The sequence below is a fragment of the Oryctolagus cuniculus genome, chromosome X, assembly GCF_051225735.1.
Source record: "Oryctolagus cuniculus isolate XC-2025 breed Fujian yellow rabbit chromosome X, ASM5122573v1, whole genome shotgun sequence".
NCBI classification, from domain to species: Eukaryota; Metazoa; Chordata; class Mammalia; order Lagomorpha; family Leporidae; genus Oryctolagus; species Oryctolagus cuniculus.
The window spans coordinates 37,149,121-37,162,322 of NC_142888.1; the positions used below are offsets into that span (position 1 = coordinate 37,149,121).

At 49.8% G+C, this 13,202-nt stretch overlaps 1 protein-coding gene across 50 annotated transcripts in view; it reads right to left on the reverse strand.

Moving 5' to 3' along the window:
- The window catches only part of HUWE1 (HECT, UBA and WWE domain containing E3 ubiquitin protein ligase 1), a 142,696-nt gene that overhangs the window by 1,618 nt on the left and 127,876 nt on the right, over positions 1-13,202 (reverse strand). For 41 of the 50 annotated variants that reach the window (XM_089324739.1, XM_089324753.1, XM_089324748.1 and 38 more), the window contains 17 exons: positions 11,848-12,394; positions 10,642-11,242; positions 9,950-10,065; positions 9,687-9,843; positions 8,419-8,551; positions 7,948-8,150; positions 7,202-7,329; positions 5,868-5,964; positions 5,390-5,464; positions 4,631-4,789; positions 3,979-4,224; positions 3,484-3,601; positions 2,445-2,585; positions 1,557-1,844; positions 1,332-1,437; positions 612-729; positions 108-289 (listed from right to left, as the gene is read on the reverse strand). In XM_089324739.1, coding sequence (XP_089180865.1) covers positions 108-289; positions 612-729; positions 1,332-1,437; positions 1,557-1,844; positions 2,445-2,585; positions 3,484-3,601; positions 3,979-4,224; positions 4,631-4,789; positions 5,390-5,464; positions 5,868-5,964; positions 7,202-7,329; positions 7,948-8,150; positions 8,419-8,551; positions 9,687-9,843; positions 9,950-10,065; positions 10,642-11,242; positions 11,848-12,394 — 3,415 coding nt within the window. The remainder of the gene's footprint in view (positions 1-107; positions 290-611; positions 730-1,331; positions 1,438-1,556; positions 1,845-2,444; positions 2,586-3,483; positions 3,602-3,978; positions 4,225-4,630; positions 4,790-5,389; positions 5,465-5,867; positions 5,965-7,201; positions 7,330-7,947; positions 8,151-8,418; positions 8,552-9,686; positions 9,844-9,949; positions 10,066-10,641; positions 11,243-11,847; positions 12,395-13,202) is intronic. The other 9 variants (XM_089324760.1, XM_089324755.1, XM_089324746.1 and 6 more) reach the window with 3 other exon arrangements.

The window sequence follows — 13,202 nt, forward strand, 5'->3', positions numbered from 1 at the left end:
CACCCACAGTCCCCTTCCTCTGAAAGTGCTGGTTTATTTGACATCATATACTTGGCACTGCTTGGGCTCAGAGGACCCTTCATGGAGGGATGCCAGCAGCAGCTCACCTGAATAGAGTTGGACTGGTACTTATGGTACTCAGTGTTGGATTTCAGGTCATCAATGTCAATGGTGGGCAGTCCTGATATGAGCAGCTCTAATTCCTGCTCGGTGAAGATGGAAATGAGGCGCTTCGGAATGATCTCATAGAAGCCTTCTAAGAAAGCAGCCAGCTGTTTGCGGATAGCCCCTGGGGAGAGAACAAAAAAGCCACGGGGCTTCTGAACTCTGCGACTGTTAGAGGTCACAGATCCCCAGTTTAGCTCCTGATGCTATGAGGTGCTGACTGGACTGTCTTTCTCTCCTACTACTCTACTTCTAGGTCCTTATATGAGAAAGGAGGTTAAATAATTTTGGCCAAGTATCTTGACTTTTTTTTTTTTGGACTCCTTTTGTGCAAGGCATTTATGGCTGTACCATAGGGGAAGAGGACAAAAAATGCTTGTGAAATGAATGAAATCTGACTTCCTCCCAAGTTGAGCAACTGGAGGTCTGAGGGACATTTCCCTTACCTGTCATTCTCATCTGGCACACCAGGTGTACATACTCCTTCTTATTCTCCTCTGTTACCAAGATGTTGGCCCCATTGGGTTTGAGGTCACGAACTTCACAGACTCCAAACTCTTGGACCTGGAAAACCCAAAACACCAATTATACGTATCAGGCTTAGTCTAGGGTGGGGCTACCATGGGTGCCTGGGAACCCATTTGCCAGGTGCTGGGCAGAGGGCAAGGCAAGCCCATTTGGAACAGCGACAGTCCTTGCTCCTAGTAGCCTACAACTCCCCTAGCAGGCAAGGGCTCAGGGTCAGAAAGAGGGAAGTTATGCCCCAAAACACATAAAGGCAGCAGACAATAAGGGAAAAGTGCACAGGGCACAATCTTTGTGGAAAACAATTTGGGGGAAGAGTAGCCTCAAATATTTTCTGTTTTTCATTTTTCTCTGTATAATTTTTTTACAGTGAATTACTTTGGGGAAAGAATTATTATGTACCACAGCATTTTTTTTAATAAAGGGGAAATCAGTAAACAGCCTGGATTGCTTCATGCATTCTGGTTTTTCTGTTCACGATGTCTCACGTGAACACTTGCCACACTCTGTCTCATGGTGCATGGGGCACTGAACTGTAAGAAGAGGCCCCCTTAGAACTATGAGACATTATCCAGGGCCAACTGCAAGGTGATCCCAAATCACATCTCCTAGGCTGGTCAGGATGTACTGTCTTGACCTACCTCAGTGCTGAAGGTGAGGTCATAGCCTAGTGTAGAGACATCATTTTCCAGCAGATAAACCAGGCCCTGGTAGAAGTGGTAATCTTCACTCTCCATATCTGTGTATCTAAAAAACAGAGAGAGGGGTCATGGGCCGGGGGGAAGGGAGGAGGACATACAGCAGTGGAACACAAGGACTTGACCTCCAGGGCTGAGGACAGTGCAAGGACTGTACCACATCCTCACCTGACAGACTTGCCCAAGATGTGTTTGTAGAAGGACCGAGTGAAGTAGCATTCCAGGAGGCGGTTATCATATACAGCTTTGGCCACAATGCGTCCAACAAACTTGAAGTAGCTGAGGTGGTTGGGGTTGCAGTGGGAAGACGGGTTGATGGTGTAGGTGACTCGATCACCGGGTGAGGTACGGAACAAGGCATACATCGGGTTAAACATCTCTCGAGAGATGATCATATACCACTCCCGCAGGAGCCCTCCAGCATCCTGCCCTTCTTCTCCTTCGAATACTATATACCTGCATTAAGAGAGCAGAGACAGAAGTGCTGTGCAGAAGTCTTTGGGGAGTGCAGTGTCTACAGATAGAGAGGTGACCTCAGAGTGCCAGGAGAGCCCAAAGAGGGGCTGGGGAGCTGGGACAGAAAAACACACACACACAAACCCATCCCTGATGGATGGGAGAGAGGTCCTGAAATATCAGTACAGATGTGCCAATATTCCAGAAAACACGTTCAGCAGGCAAGGTTAAGAGGCCTAAATGAAGCCACTGAGAGGAAGTGGGGCATGCTAGAAGAGCAGGGCACAATCGGGGAACTTTGGTTTCCTGGTCAACCGCCAACCTCCTGCCTTCAGAAGCACCCATGCAGTGGTCGGGGACCACTCATCCAAGTACAACCTCCCCCACCCGCCGGAGTACCGGCTCCCCAGGTTTCCTATCCCTAGTATGACAGTGGCGCAAGCCCAGAAGATGGGAGAAGCTCAGCGAGATTACCTAAACCAGACTCATGGGGGGAGGGGAGGAACAACCCTAAATCAGAGGCCAGAGGAAGAAATTGTTACTGTTTAGAAACACCCTGCCAACCAGCCCCCCAATCTGTTCTCTTCTCAGGGTTCTTACAATCGATTCTTCATTTCTTCAGGGGATTTGCGATGCAGCTCACGATAGGAATCTTCAAACACATGGTCACGGCGGACATGCACAGCCATGTCTTCTTTCCGGAGCCCTTCATCCAAACGCTCCAGCTCCTGGCGGAAATACCTTGGGAGGCAGGAAAGGAAGGAAAATAGGATTGAGGGTGGCAGAGCAAATTCCGTTTGACTAGGATAAAGACGCAATGGGGGCCAGCACTGTGGTGTAGCAGGTAAAGCCACCATCTGCAGTGCTGGCATCCTACATGGGTGCAGGTTCAAGTCCCGGCTGCTCCACTTCCGATCCAGCTCCCTGCTAATGGCCTGGGAAAAATAGCAGAAGATGGTCCCAAGTGTTTGGTCCCCTGCCACCCATGTGGGAGACCTGAATGATGTTCCTGGCTTCTGGCTCCGGCCTGGCCTGGCACTGGTCGTCGCAGCTATCTGGGGAGTGAACTGGTGGATGGAAGATCTCTGTCTCTCTCTCTCTCTGTAACTCTTTCAAATAAATAAATACATTTTTTTTAAAAGACCCACAATGTTGCCACCTCTGCCTCCCTACCCACTTGGGAAGTGCCTGGTAGTTGGTGGTGGTGTGGAAGGTAGCTCATTCATTACTAACTCTAAATTTTCTCCATTTCCACTGAATGAGTGGCCACGGAGATATGGCATGGAATTCTATAGCACACAGGGGAGCATGTGTCTGTGCACAGGGAGGAAGAGCAGGGCTGACCTGGGAGTCTGTAGAAGCTGAGGGGGGCCTGCCACCTGCCCCTCCTTCACTACACCAATGGACAGAATGGTCTTTAGAAATAACGTGGCTCTGATCTTGCTGATAACAATGGAGAAGGGGTACAGAAGGCAGGGAGAGTGAGTGGCATGGCTTCAGCTGAGTGTCTTCCTTCCCCACCAGCACTGTTCTGCGTGTCTGCCACCAAGACAAACTTCTGGCCCCAGGAGCAACTCCCTTCTGGGAGGGGAGATGCTCTTTGGGGAGCTCCTGATCCCCCAACATCAAGGGCACATACTTGCGCTTGACATCAAAGTCGAGGACACGAATGTAGTCCACCAGGACAGCAAAAGGCCCGTCGGCGAGGTGGGTGGTGGACTGCCGTAGGATCTGGTTTAACACAGTGCGGTGAGTCTCTGAGGGGACAAACGACAGCAGCAATCAGCACTCCATGGGTCCCAGAAGGCTATGAGACAGCCAACCAGCCAGTCATTCTTTCTTCCCTTTTGTCAGGGGCCTGAAAAAGGAACTCACCAAAGCCAGGGATCAGCCTCGAGGGGTGGATGTGCCTCTGACCATTTCTACCCACACCTGGCTTCCTATGGCTTCAGGGTAAAATCTAAATCCCTTAGAGTAGCACAAGGGCTTCCGTAATGACTTGGTTCAACTTCTAATACACACATACCCCCATCCCTCTCTCTCTCCTGAACCAGTTAAGGATAAAACGTACGAACACGACCCTGTATCAGATGAAGGCTTCTACTACTTGTGGGGGTCTGAGGGTTCTCTGTACCTGCAAAGCGAAGGAACTTCTGCGTGTCGGGAGGAAGGCTTGAGGAGATGTGCATAGATGAGGGTTCCCGGGAGAAGAAGGGGTCAAGGGAGGAGGGTGTAGCTGGGGTTAAGGGGGCAGGGGAGAGTGGAGGAGGCTCGTCCTTGATGTGTGCCAGCTGGCTCTCTCGAGTGTCTCGGACAGGAGGCTTGCTCTCGCGCTCTGTGGCATGGACAAGAAAGAAGGCCTCGACGGCAGGCTGCAGCACTGTAGGCAGGAATGAAAGCAAAGTGACTTTTATGAGCCCCACTCTAGAAACCTCTTCACTTTGACAAACAAATTACAAAAATCTAAGGTGGAGGAAGAAATAAAGAAAACTTGCAGAGAAATAATAATGGCAGAACAAAGCCACAGAGGAAGTCACAACTTCCTTGAACTCAAAGAAAAATGGGATGGGCCATTTGCCTATCAAGATTCCGCTGGTCTAAACACCAAAACACAGGAGATGTTAAGAGAGAAGGCCAATCTTTTTTATGATACCAAGGTCAGAGAAAAAACAACTTTGTTTTGAATTCTCATCACAGAGACACTGAGCCAGAAGGCAGGAAAGCAAGTTGGCAGAGAAGGCTCCAAGCAGAACATGAGTTGACAGTTGGATGCTCAGACAACTCACCTAGCACCGCATGCTGGTCGTGGGATTCCTCCAGTTCCTTTAAGCACTCCCCCAGCATGTCCCACAGCTCGTCCAGGCTCAGCTGCTCACTGAGCAGCGGTAATTCAGGCGGCCTCTCCTCCTTTTCCTTCTCCCCCTGTGGGGTTCCATCTGAAGCTACTGCACACACAGAAAAGAGTCATAAACCCTTTGAGATTTCTCTCCCTTTTAGATGTTTTCCAGACCAAACACTACTAGAGAGATCACGGGAGACTGGCCCCTTAAGCCACTATTACTCACTGAGCAACATCTGAGAGTAAGGTCTAGTTCTGCACTGGATGCTATGTAACTTTAAAATGAAATGAAATGAAATGAAAACAATGACAAATCTGGTTCCTTGGTCGCAGGATCCACATTTCAAACACTCAATAGCCACATGTGGCTAACAGCTACGGCAGAAAGTCCCACTGGACAGTGCCCATCTAGTCCTGTCTCACCAGTTTCCAGGACACCCATGGGTCCCCAAGGGGAATCCAACAGTGGTGGTACTTGAGATGATTGCATTCTAGTTTAAAAAGTACATTTTAGGACATTATCCTCATTAAATTCTGACAGCTGCCCTTGGAAGCAGGCTGCTTTCCCCCTATTTTCTTTTCCAAGGACAGGGTTGAGTCTGATGCCATTTTCCATGAGTCATCTTGTCCTGGGACAGTGAAAAAAAAAAAAAAAAAAAAAAATCCCGGGAAGCCATGGTGTGATAGATGGACCCTCATGTCTCACTCTTTTCCTGGTATCCATCGGAGATACGTTCTAAATTCTGCCCAGTAGCCAAGCAGCACAATGCAGCCTCGTTTTCTGGATGGGAAAGAAGCAACTGCTTTTTCACAAACCCTTCTTCCTTTCTCTCTATGCCCACCTCTCCACCACACACCTGCCCTGCTTAGACTTCTTCCTGACCTTTGTTTTTCATTCTCAAACCAAATCCTGGCCATTCCTCAAGGCTGACAGCCTTAGGCTTGAATCCTGGCTCTAGCACTTGTGGTGTGTATGATTAGTTTTGAGAAATGCTACTAATAACAGCATTCATTCCGTGACAAGAGCTTCTCTAAGTGCTATACACACATTAACCTGTTTAATCCTAACAATTTATGTATCGGAAAGCACTGAGCTTATGTATGTTGAGAGCAGGTGATCCAGCAGCCATTTCCTAAGACTGGCCCTCCCTTGTGCTGGGCTGGAAATAGGAAGTAGGACTGACCAATGGTTTGAGTATCTTGAGCACTGGGAGATGGCTGGTCCACATCCATGGGTGACTCTTCCCTCCGGACAGATGCCTCCGACTGGTTAGACTCCGACTGGATAAAAGGGAGAGAAAGTCACATAAAGGGAGCAACTTCACTTTCCTCATGGACAGACTAGAGGGCGGCCCTTCCACTTCTCACACATGAAGTTTGGAAGGACTCGTCCCATGTCTGGTTTAGAAACTATAGCTCCCCAGGACCCAAGAATGGCATCCCCACCTACTTTGCTGTGAACCTCCTGTGCCTACTCAGACACCAGCTACCTGGATGCAGACTTCAAACTTTCTTCTGGGACAGGTTTTCTTTCCTTTGTTAAAAATGTGTGTACATATACATGTGTGGACATGTATGTGTATGTATAACTGAGACGAGCAGAAGGGAGGCTTGCTCTGCTTTTGTTTGCTCACAAAAAGGGCACCATTAGGGGAACTAGTGCAGCCTCTCTTGGGTGGGATCACTGAAAAACAAAATTGATCTAATCAGGTTATGGGAAAGAGATTGGGCAAAAGATACTCAAGAAGAACAGCTTTCACTGCTTTTCGTTTCTACTGAGGTCACTGCCTCTAAAGTCTAGGCTATTCTCAGGGATACCTTCATTTCCTGACTCTTGAAAGCGTGACTTGTATGTCTCAAGGACAGGGAAACAGTGCAAGTGCCCAAGCACACCTATGTGATACCAGGCTTTCACTGCAGCCACTCTCCACTTGTTCTCAACACTGCGCTATTTCAGTACCTGAGGGTTTTCTCCTAAAAGTGTCCAAGTGCCCAGGTGCCAAGGAATTAGAGGAAATGGAGGCAGAGGTCAGGGTGGAGGGAACAGCCACAGACAGAAGTAACTGTGTGGGGGGCTGTGTGCACCAAGTTTGGGAGACTTTCAAGGGTAGGATTCCTGAGATGTCTCTGGTATACCTGTATTGTTACATGAAACTGAAAAAAATCTTTACCCCACACCCCCTCCCCCTTCAGAACCCAAACACTTAGCATTAGGCAGTTTGCAAAAGCGCCACTGTTGACTGGATAGCAGGGAGTGGGGTATGATGGCCAAGCTTTAAAACAAATCAAATTTCAAACCAAACAAATAAACCAATCAACAAACAGTAAGGAAAATACCAACAGAAAAGTAACCCTGTTTCCCAGAAGCATTCATATAGCAAACTTAATGCAAAAGCGTACAAGGTCATGGCAGTGAACCCCACTGATGACATGGTGGGGGAGGGGGGAGAGAGAGAGAGAGAGAGAGAGAGAGAGAGAGAGAGACAAATGAATGAGGGGCCACAGGCATCATGCTAACCGTTGCTGCTTGTTGCTGTCTCCGGGCCCTTTGACCCTCACGTACCATTTGTATAATGGCATCAGCCTCAGCCTCCAGCTGCCGAACAGCTGCCTGGATGCTGCTAGCTGAGCCTAAACCGGAGGAACCTGGGAGAAAGAAAAAAGGAAGGCAAGATACAAAATGTAAGAAGGCGAAAGTGCCCAGTATCCTCTCTCCTAGCTCCTGGGCTGCCACAGGGCACCTTGCTGAGGTGTGTTTGAGTTTTTGGCTTCAGTACACTCATCATCACACACTAAGATCTACCATTACAAATAAGGGCAGGGAGCATGGTGCTGGGCAGAGGGATGGTGGCATGTGAGAGGGTTCTATGGGGACAGAAGCAACAAGGTGTGTGTGTGGGGGGCAGGGTTTGGCAGGCCATGGCTGAGGCCACACGGCTGCAGCATTTTTAGTTAGGAATGATCAAGGGAGCCAGAAAGGAGGTGCACCCAGTGAGTGAAGTCTCATTCAGCACAAAGTTGATCCCCAATTTCCTGTCATATTTCTGTTCTCCCTTAATTCCCACTTGCCCTAATCAATTTTCTAAGTATACATAGCTTGAATAAGAAACAGAATACAACCATCAACATTTAACACCAGGATCACCGTTTTCCTTTGGAAAAGGTCAAACAGGAAGGAGACAGGGCATTAAGTCCTGCCCTTCCAGGAACTCTGGGTTCTCCACCACCAACCCTGCCCCTCAATTGGACACTCTAGTTCCATACCTAGCCTGCCTGTCTGCTTGGCTTTCTTGTTAGCTCGGCGTGTGTCGTCCCGAAGCTGGATGATGACCTGTAGTACCCTCAAGAAGAACTTCTGGGTAGATGTCTTGGATGTCAACATGGACATAGAAGGCAGCTGGAGCTCCCGGCCACCCAAGGGTCGCTTCTGGGATGCCACAATTACCACATTCTCAGCCATGTCAAACCTAGATGGTGTAGAGGTGGCTTGCGTATACTGACAGTGTCAAAACAGACACCCAGAGCAATCAGGGCTCTTTGGTGTCAACCAGAGGGGTAAAGAACCTCAGGAAGAAATCTTACAAGTAGAGAGAGGTAGAAAAAAATTGGTCAAGTATGTATAGGACAGATCGGAAAATCATCCAAAGGGGGAAAAAAAAAGACTGGGAAAGAGCCATCCATTTCTCAGAATGTCCCAGACTCTAGCCCCCAGTTGAAAGGGTGGCCACAACCCACCTGCTCTGCATTTTGCCTTTCAGCTTGGTGGTCTGTGGCTGCTCCTCAGGCAGGCCATCAGGAGAGAGGGTCTCACACTGGGCTCGCCGTTGCTGTTCCAGATTATATTCCCGTAGCTCGGCTAGCAGGGTACCTGGGCAGGCAGAGGAGCCAGTAAGTGTTCAGACTTTGCTAGTGTAGCAGCCGAAAGCCTAACCTTTCCAAGAAACCAGCCCAGCTAACCTCTCTGCTCAGCACCAAAGGATCCAGAGTGAGACGGAATTCTAATTGGGTATAAATTCATTACATGTGCTCATGGGCCAGCCACCTGGAGCCCAGCAAGGCCCAGTCTAAATCTTGTCTATCTCCTGAAATGACTGAAGTTTTGTGGTGATCTGAGGCAAATTTCTTGACTCTTTTCTCCCAGGTTGCTTATGTATCTTACCTGTGGGAATAAATACTGTCTAACTTCCCAAGACTGCTGTAAGAATTAGGAGATAATGATTTAGCAGAATGTCTACACAGTGCCTGGACCACAGGTGCTGAATAAATGGTAGCAGTAAAGAAAGGTCAGAGGCTGGAGGCCAAGTGCTTTCTGGAAAACTCAGGCAACCAAGAACAGGCCAATCAACTCTTCCTGTCACCTTGTCTTCAGGGACATTTGTGGGAAAGAGAGAGAACCCTAAGTAGGTAGTCAAGATCTAGGGAGACCTATGATTAGGATAGGGGTGAGAAAGAGCAGAGAGACCATAGTTAAAGGGAATCTGTCACTAGTCCTTGATCCAATCACTCTATCACTCTGGGTTTTAGCACTCTTCTTGGTCCAACAGGGAGGAAGAAGGTGTAAATTAGATAATCTAAGAGTGCTTTTGTAGTTCTGCGCTCTCAGAACCACCCAGAAGCAGAGGGTATCATTCTAATTCTACAAGCCCTGAGCCTGAATGTAGCACAGACACATCTTGGAGGCGGTGAAGCTGCTCTGCTCCGCAGCCTCCTCAGGGAGCGCTAAGGGGTGCTCAGAAGGGAGAAGGTGAGAGACAATGCTGTTCCCAAGCATTCTCTTCTCATTTCACCAAGCACGGATCACCTGCTCATGTCAAGGCACTGGGGATGTAGACCGAAGCCCACTGTTGCTCTCGAGCAACTGAACAGAGGAAAATAGACAATAATCCAGTGTTAGTGTTGACAGAGGCTACAGGGGGTAGGGCACTCGGGGAAGGTTTCCCGAAGAGGTGACACTTCAAAGTGCAAGATTCCACAAAGACACAACGCTTTACTCCTGCTATTACCTATCTGTTTACAAAGGGTGTAACCCAAATGGCGGGCTCCATTGAGTAGCAGCTTGAGAACCGTGTCCCGGGTCCCAGGGTCCCCACGAGAGAGCTGCAGTAACACATTGGCTGCATCTTCTAGGCCTTCTTCAGAACAAGAGTGGGATGTCAAAACCTGGGAAAACAAACGAGAAGGTTTAAGCCCCATCCTAACCCAATCTTGACCCACCCTGTGGAGCCTTTCACCCCAGCCTTGGCAGGTCAGAAGAGCTTGGACTCACCTCCACGGAGAGCTGTAGCTGGTTTTCGGTGAGGCCTGAGGATACCATCTTAAAGTCTGCACCGCCGCTGCCCCCCTCACCCACTTTCGCTGGAGATTTGCTGCCCTTAGTAGAAGCTTTGAGGAAAGAGAACACGGTAAACCTCCACGAAGCTCACAGGCTGGAGACTTGGGTGGCAGGATCAAGGAACTGAACTGTCTAGAGCTTCAAAATGGGAAAGTGGTGGTGGAAGTGAAAACCCACCCAGCAAAGCCAAATCTAAATGCCTTGGGATGCTCTCTCATGTATGTCTTTAGCTACCTCTTACTGATCTGCTGCAGGGCTCCCTTCCTACACCTCCTGGGTTAGTCTGACTACCCTGACTTCACACCACACCACACCTTGCCTGCTCTTATGCTATCTCCTATGAGAACAGGTTGGAGAGGCTAGGCATTCCCTCAAGAAAGAGACTTGCTTTCTCTTTCTCTTTTGGTGCCTAGCCTCAGGAAGCCGCAGTCAGTGAACTCCTGCTGGTCCTCAGAGAGGGAGGGGGGAGAGAGAGAGAGAAACCTGCAACCGATAAGGGTGAGAAGAAACACGTTCTGCACTCAAACATGAAGCCAAGGTGATTGATGGCTATCATTCTGGGAGAACTACCTGGGTGGGGAGGGGGCAGGGAGAGGTGGGAGCTCCCAGCCTCCACGCACACTTACTTGCAACAGTAGTGGTAGCAGTCGTGGGGGTAGTCACTGTGGTTGAAGCAGCTACGGCAATGGTGGAAATAGCGGAGGCAGCAACCAGGGCTGGAGTAGAAGTGACAGGGGTGGTCGCAGCGGGTGTGGATGTGGAGGAGGCGGCAGTGGTAGTGGTGGTAGATGTGGTGGAGGTGGCAGCAGTGGTGGAGGAAGCGCTGCTGCCAGAATTAGCCTGTGCTTCTGATACTTTGTTTTCTGGGAGAGCAATTGAGATGAGCGAAAGGAGTCTGAGGAGCTTCTCGGTGAGGAGAGAGCTCCGGCGGATGACGGGGTGTGACAACATGTTCATGAGCTGCCCCAGTGGAGAGGCCTCCAGGCTGTACGGGGAGGTTTCCCCCTCACCACCAGCGCTCACTGGCACTGACTTCACGGAGTTCTTGCCTTTCCGGCTGACATTCATGTTGTCCAGTTTTACCAACAAGTCCCAGAAGTCTGTGCAAATGCCACTGCTGGTGGTCTGTGAGGAACATGGGCTGCAGGCCTGCTTACTGCCCTTCTCCCGATCGCTCTCACAGTTCGGTTCTTTGGTCCGCTGCTGTGTGAAGTGGCTGGGAAACACCTGCCAGAAAAAGGACAGGCTTGATTCAGAGAGGTCTCCATACTGGGAAAGACAGCTGTTTCCCACTCCTCTCCTTTAGATCGCTTCGCTAATAAGAAGGACATGTCACACAGGAGTGTGATCCAACAGACAGCCAAGTAGCCTAGAGGGACAGACAGACTGATTGGCAAACTTTTCTGAGCCTTGGCCTCTACATTTATGAAATGGGGAGAAAACTACACTGACTTGCCAAGTTGTCGAGATTAAAGATGATGACGTATTCTGCAGTGGCCCGCACAAGGCAGGCTCTCAATACATGGTAGCAATGCCCATTACTGGAAGAGCACTGACTGGATCAGAATTAAGTTCTAGGTCCAGCTCTAACACTTCCTAGTCACATGTCCTGAATCCCATATCTTCTTTATCTGTACAGACTGCAGACAGGCGCTGATGGCTGAATGAGATAAAGCATATGAATTTATCAGACAATTTCTCAGAAGGAAAATGGGGGCTCAAGACTTAAACAGCAGAGAGAAAGACTTGCTAGCCACCTTAATGTGGAGATTTCACTCAGGCTGTCAACCCCTCTTCCTTCCCCAGGAGTTGCTTTCCATCAAGCTCCTCACCTTGGCCAACTGAATGAGTGTGTCCAGAACGTGTCTGCAGACAACAGGAGCAGCCTGGGGGTGGATGTGGACAGTGGAGCCACTGCTTGCATGCTTCTCAGTATGTTTGCGGCCCCCTGAACGCTGGATCTGGAATATATTAGTCCTGCAGCCTAAGGCTGCGTCCATGGACACTGAGAGCCAGGAAAGCTGGTTGGAGCTCTTTGATTCCATTTTGTGAAGCAGATCCAGGGGACGGTTCTCATGGCTGCTTGACCCACAGCTTTTGCTCGATTTTTTCCCTTTTTCCTCACTTGTGGAGAGCTTAGGTGTTTCAATGCATAGCTCACTCTCACTGCTACGCTGCAAGATGGACAAGAGGCTGCGGATGACCCAGTGGCGGGTCTGAGCGTGGTAGCAGAGATTTCTCAGTACTCGGTGGAGACGGCTCGTATTGAGCTTTGGCTCATCCACAAAAAGTAGGACCAGGAGACAAGACAGGGCTTCATGGTCTAGAAGGAGCCGTCCTCGGAGGCGGAGGAGAGTGTCCACATTACTGCCGGAAGGCCTGGGAACAGAACATGGTTTCTGGGTAACACTTCCACTACAGCGCTGGGATTAGGCACAAGCCCAGGGGAGGAGAATGAGCTGGATACCTCCAGGGAGACTTTCTTTTTTTTTTTTTTTTTGACAGGCAGAGTGGACAGTGAGAGAGAGAGACAGAGAGAAAGGTCTTCCTTTGCCGTTGGTTCACCCTCCAATGGCCGCTGCGGCCAGCGCGCTGCGGCCAGCGCACCGCGCTGATCCGATGGCAGGAGCCAGGAGCCAGGTGCTTTTCCTGGTCTCCCATGGGGTGCAGGGCCCAAGCACCTGGGCCATCCTCCACTGCACTCCCTGGCCACAGCAGAGGGCTGGCCTGGAAGAGGGGCAACCGGGACAGAAGCCGGCGCCCCGACCGGGACTAGAACCCGGTGTGCCGGCGCCGCTAGGCGGAGGTTTAGCCTAGTGAGCCGCGGCGCCGGCTTCCAGGGAGACTTTCTACAGCAGCTGCCCTGCTGAGTTGCTACAATGGACCAAGCACTTTATAACGTCTCTGTCTTCACAAGGCTGCAGTATCACCCACTGATGAGCTGATGAATAAGAGGCTCCAATGGGTTTAGTGACTTGTTCTATGTCATACGACAACTGAGTAGAGAACAAGATTCTAGCCCAGATGTGGATCATCCATTGACTAGGAAAATCTGGCTGCACGCATAGTGTCTAGGAAATAATGCTTCATTTCTGCCCACTCAAGATCACTCTGGGGTTGCCTGCTTCATAGGAACCAATCATTCCCTCCACATTTTGGCATTTTTATTTCCACCTCATTAATTAGT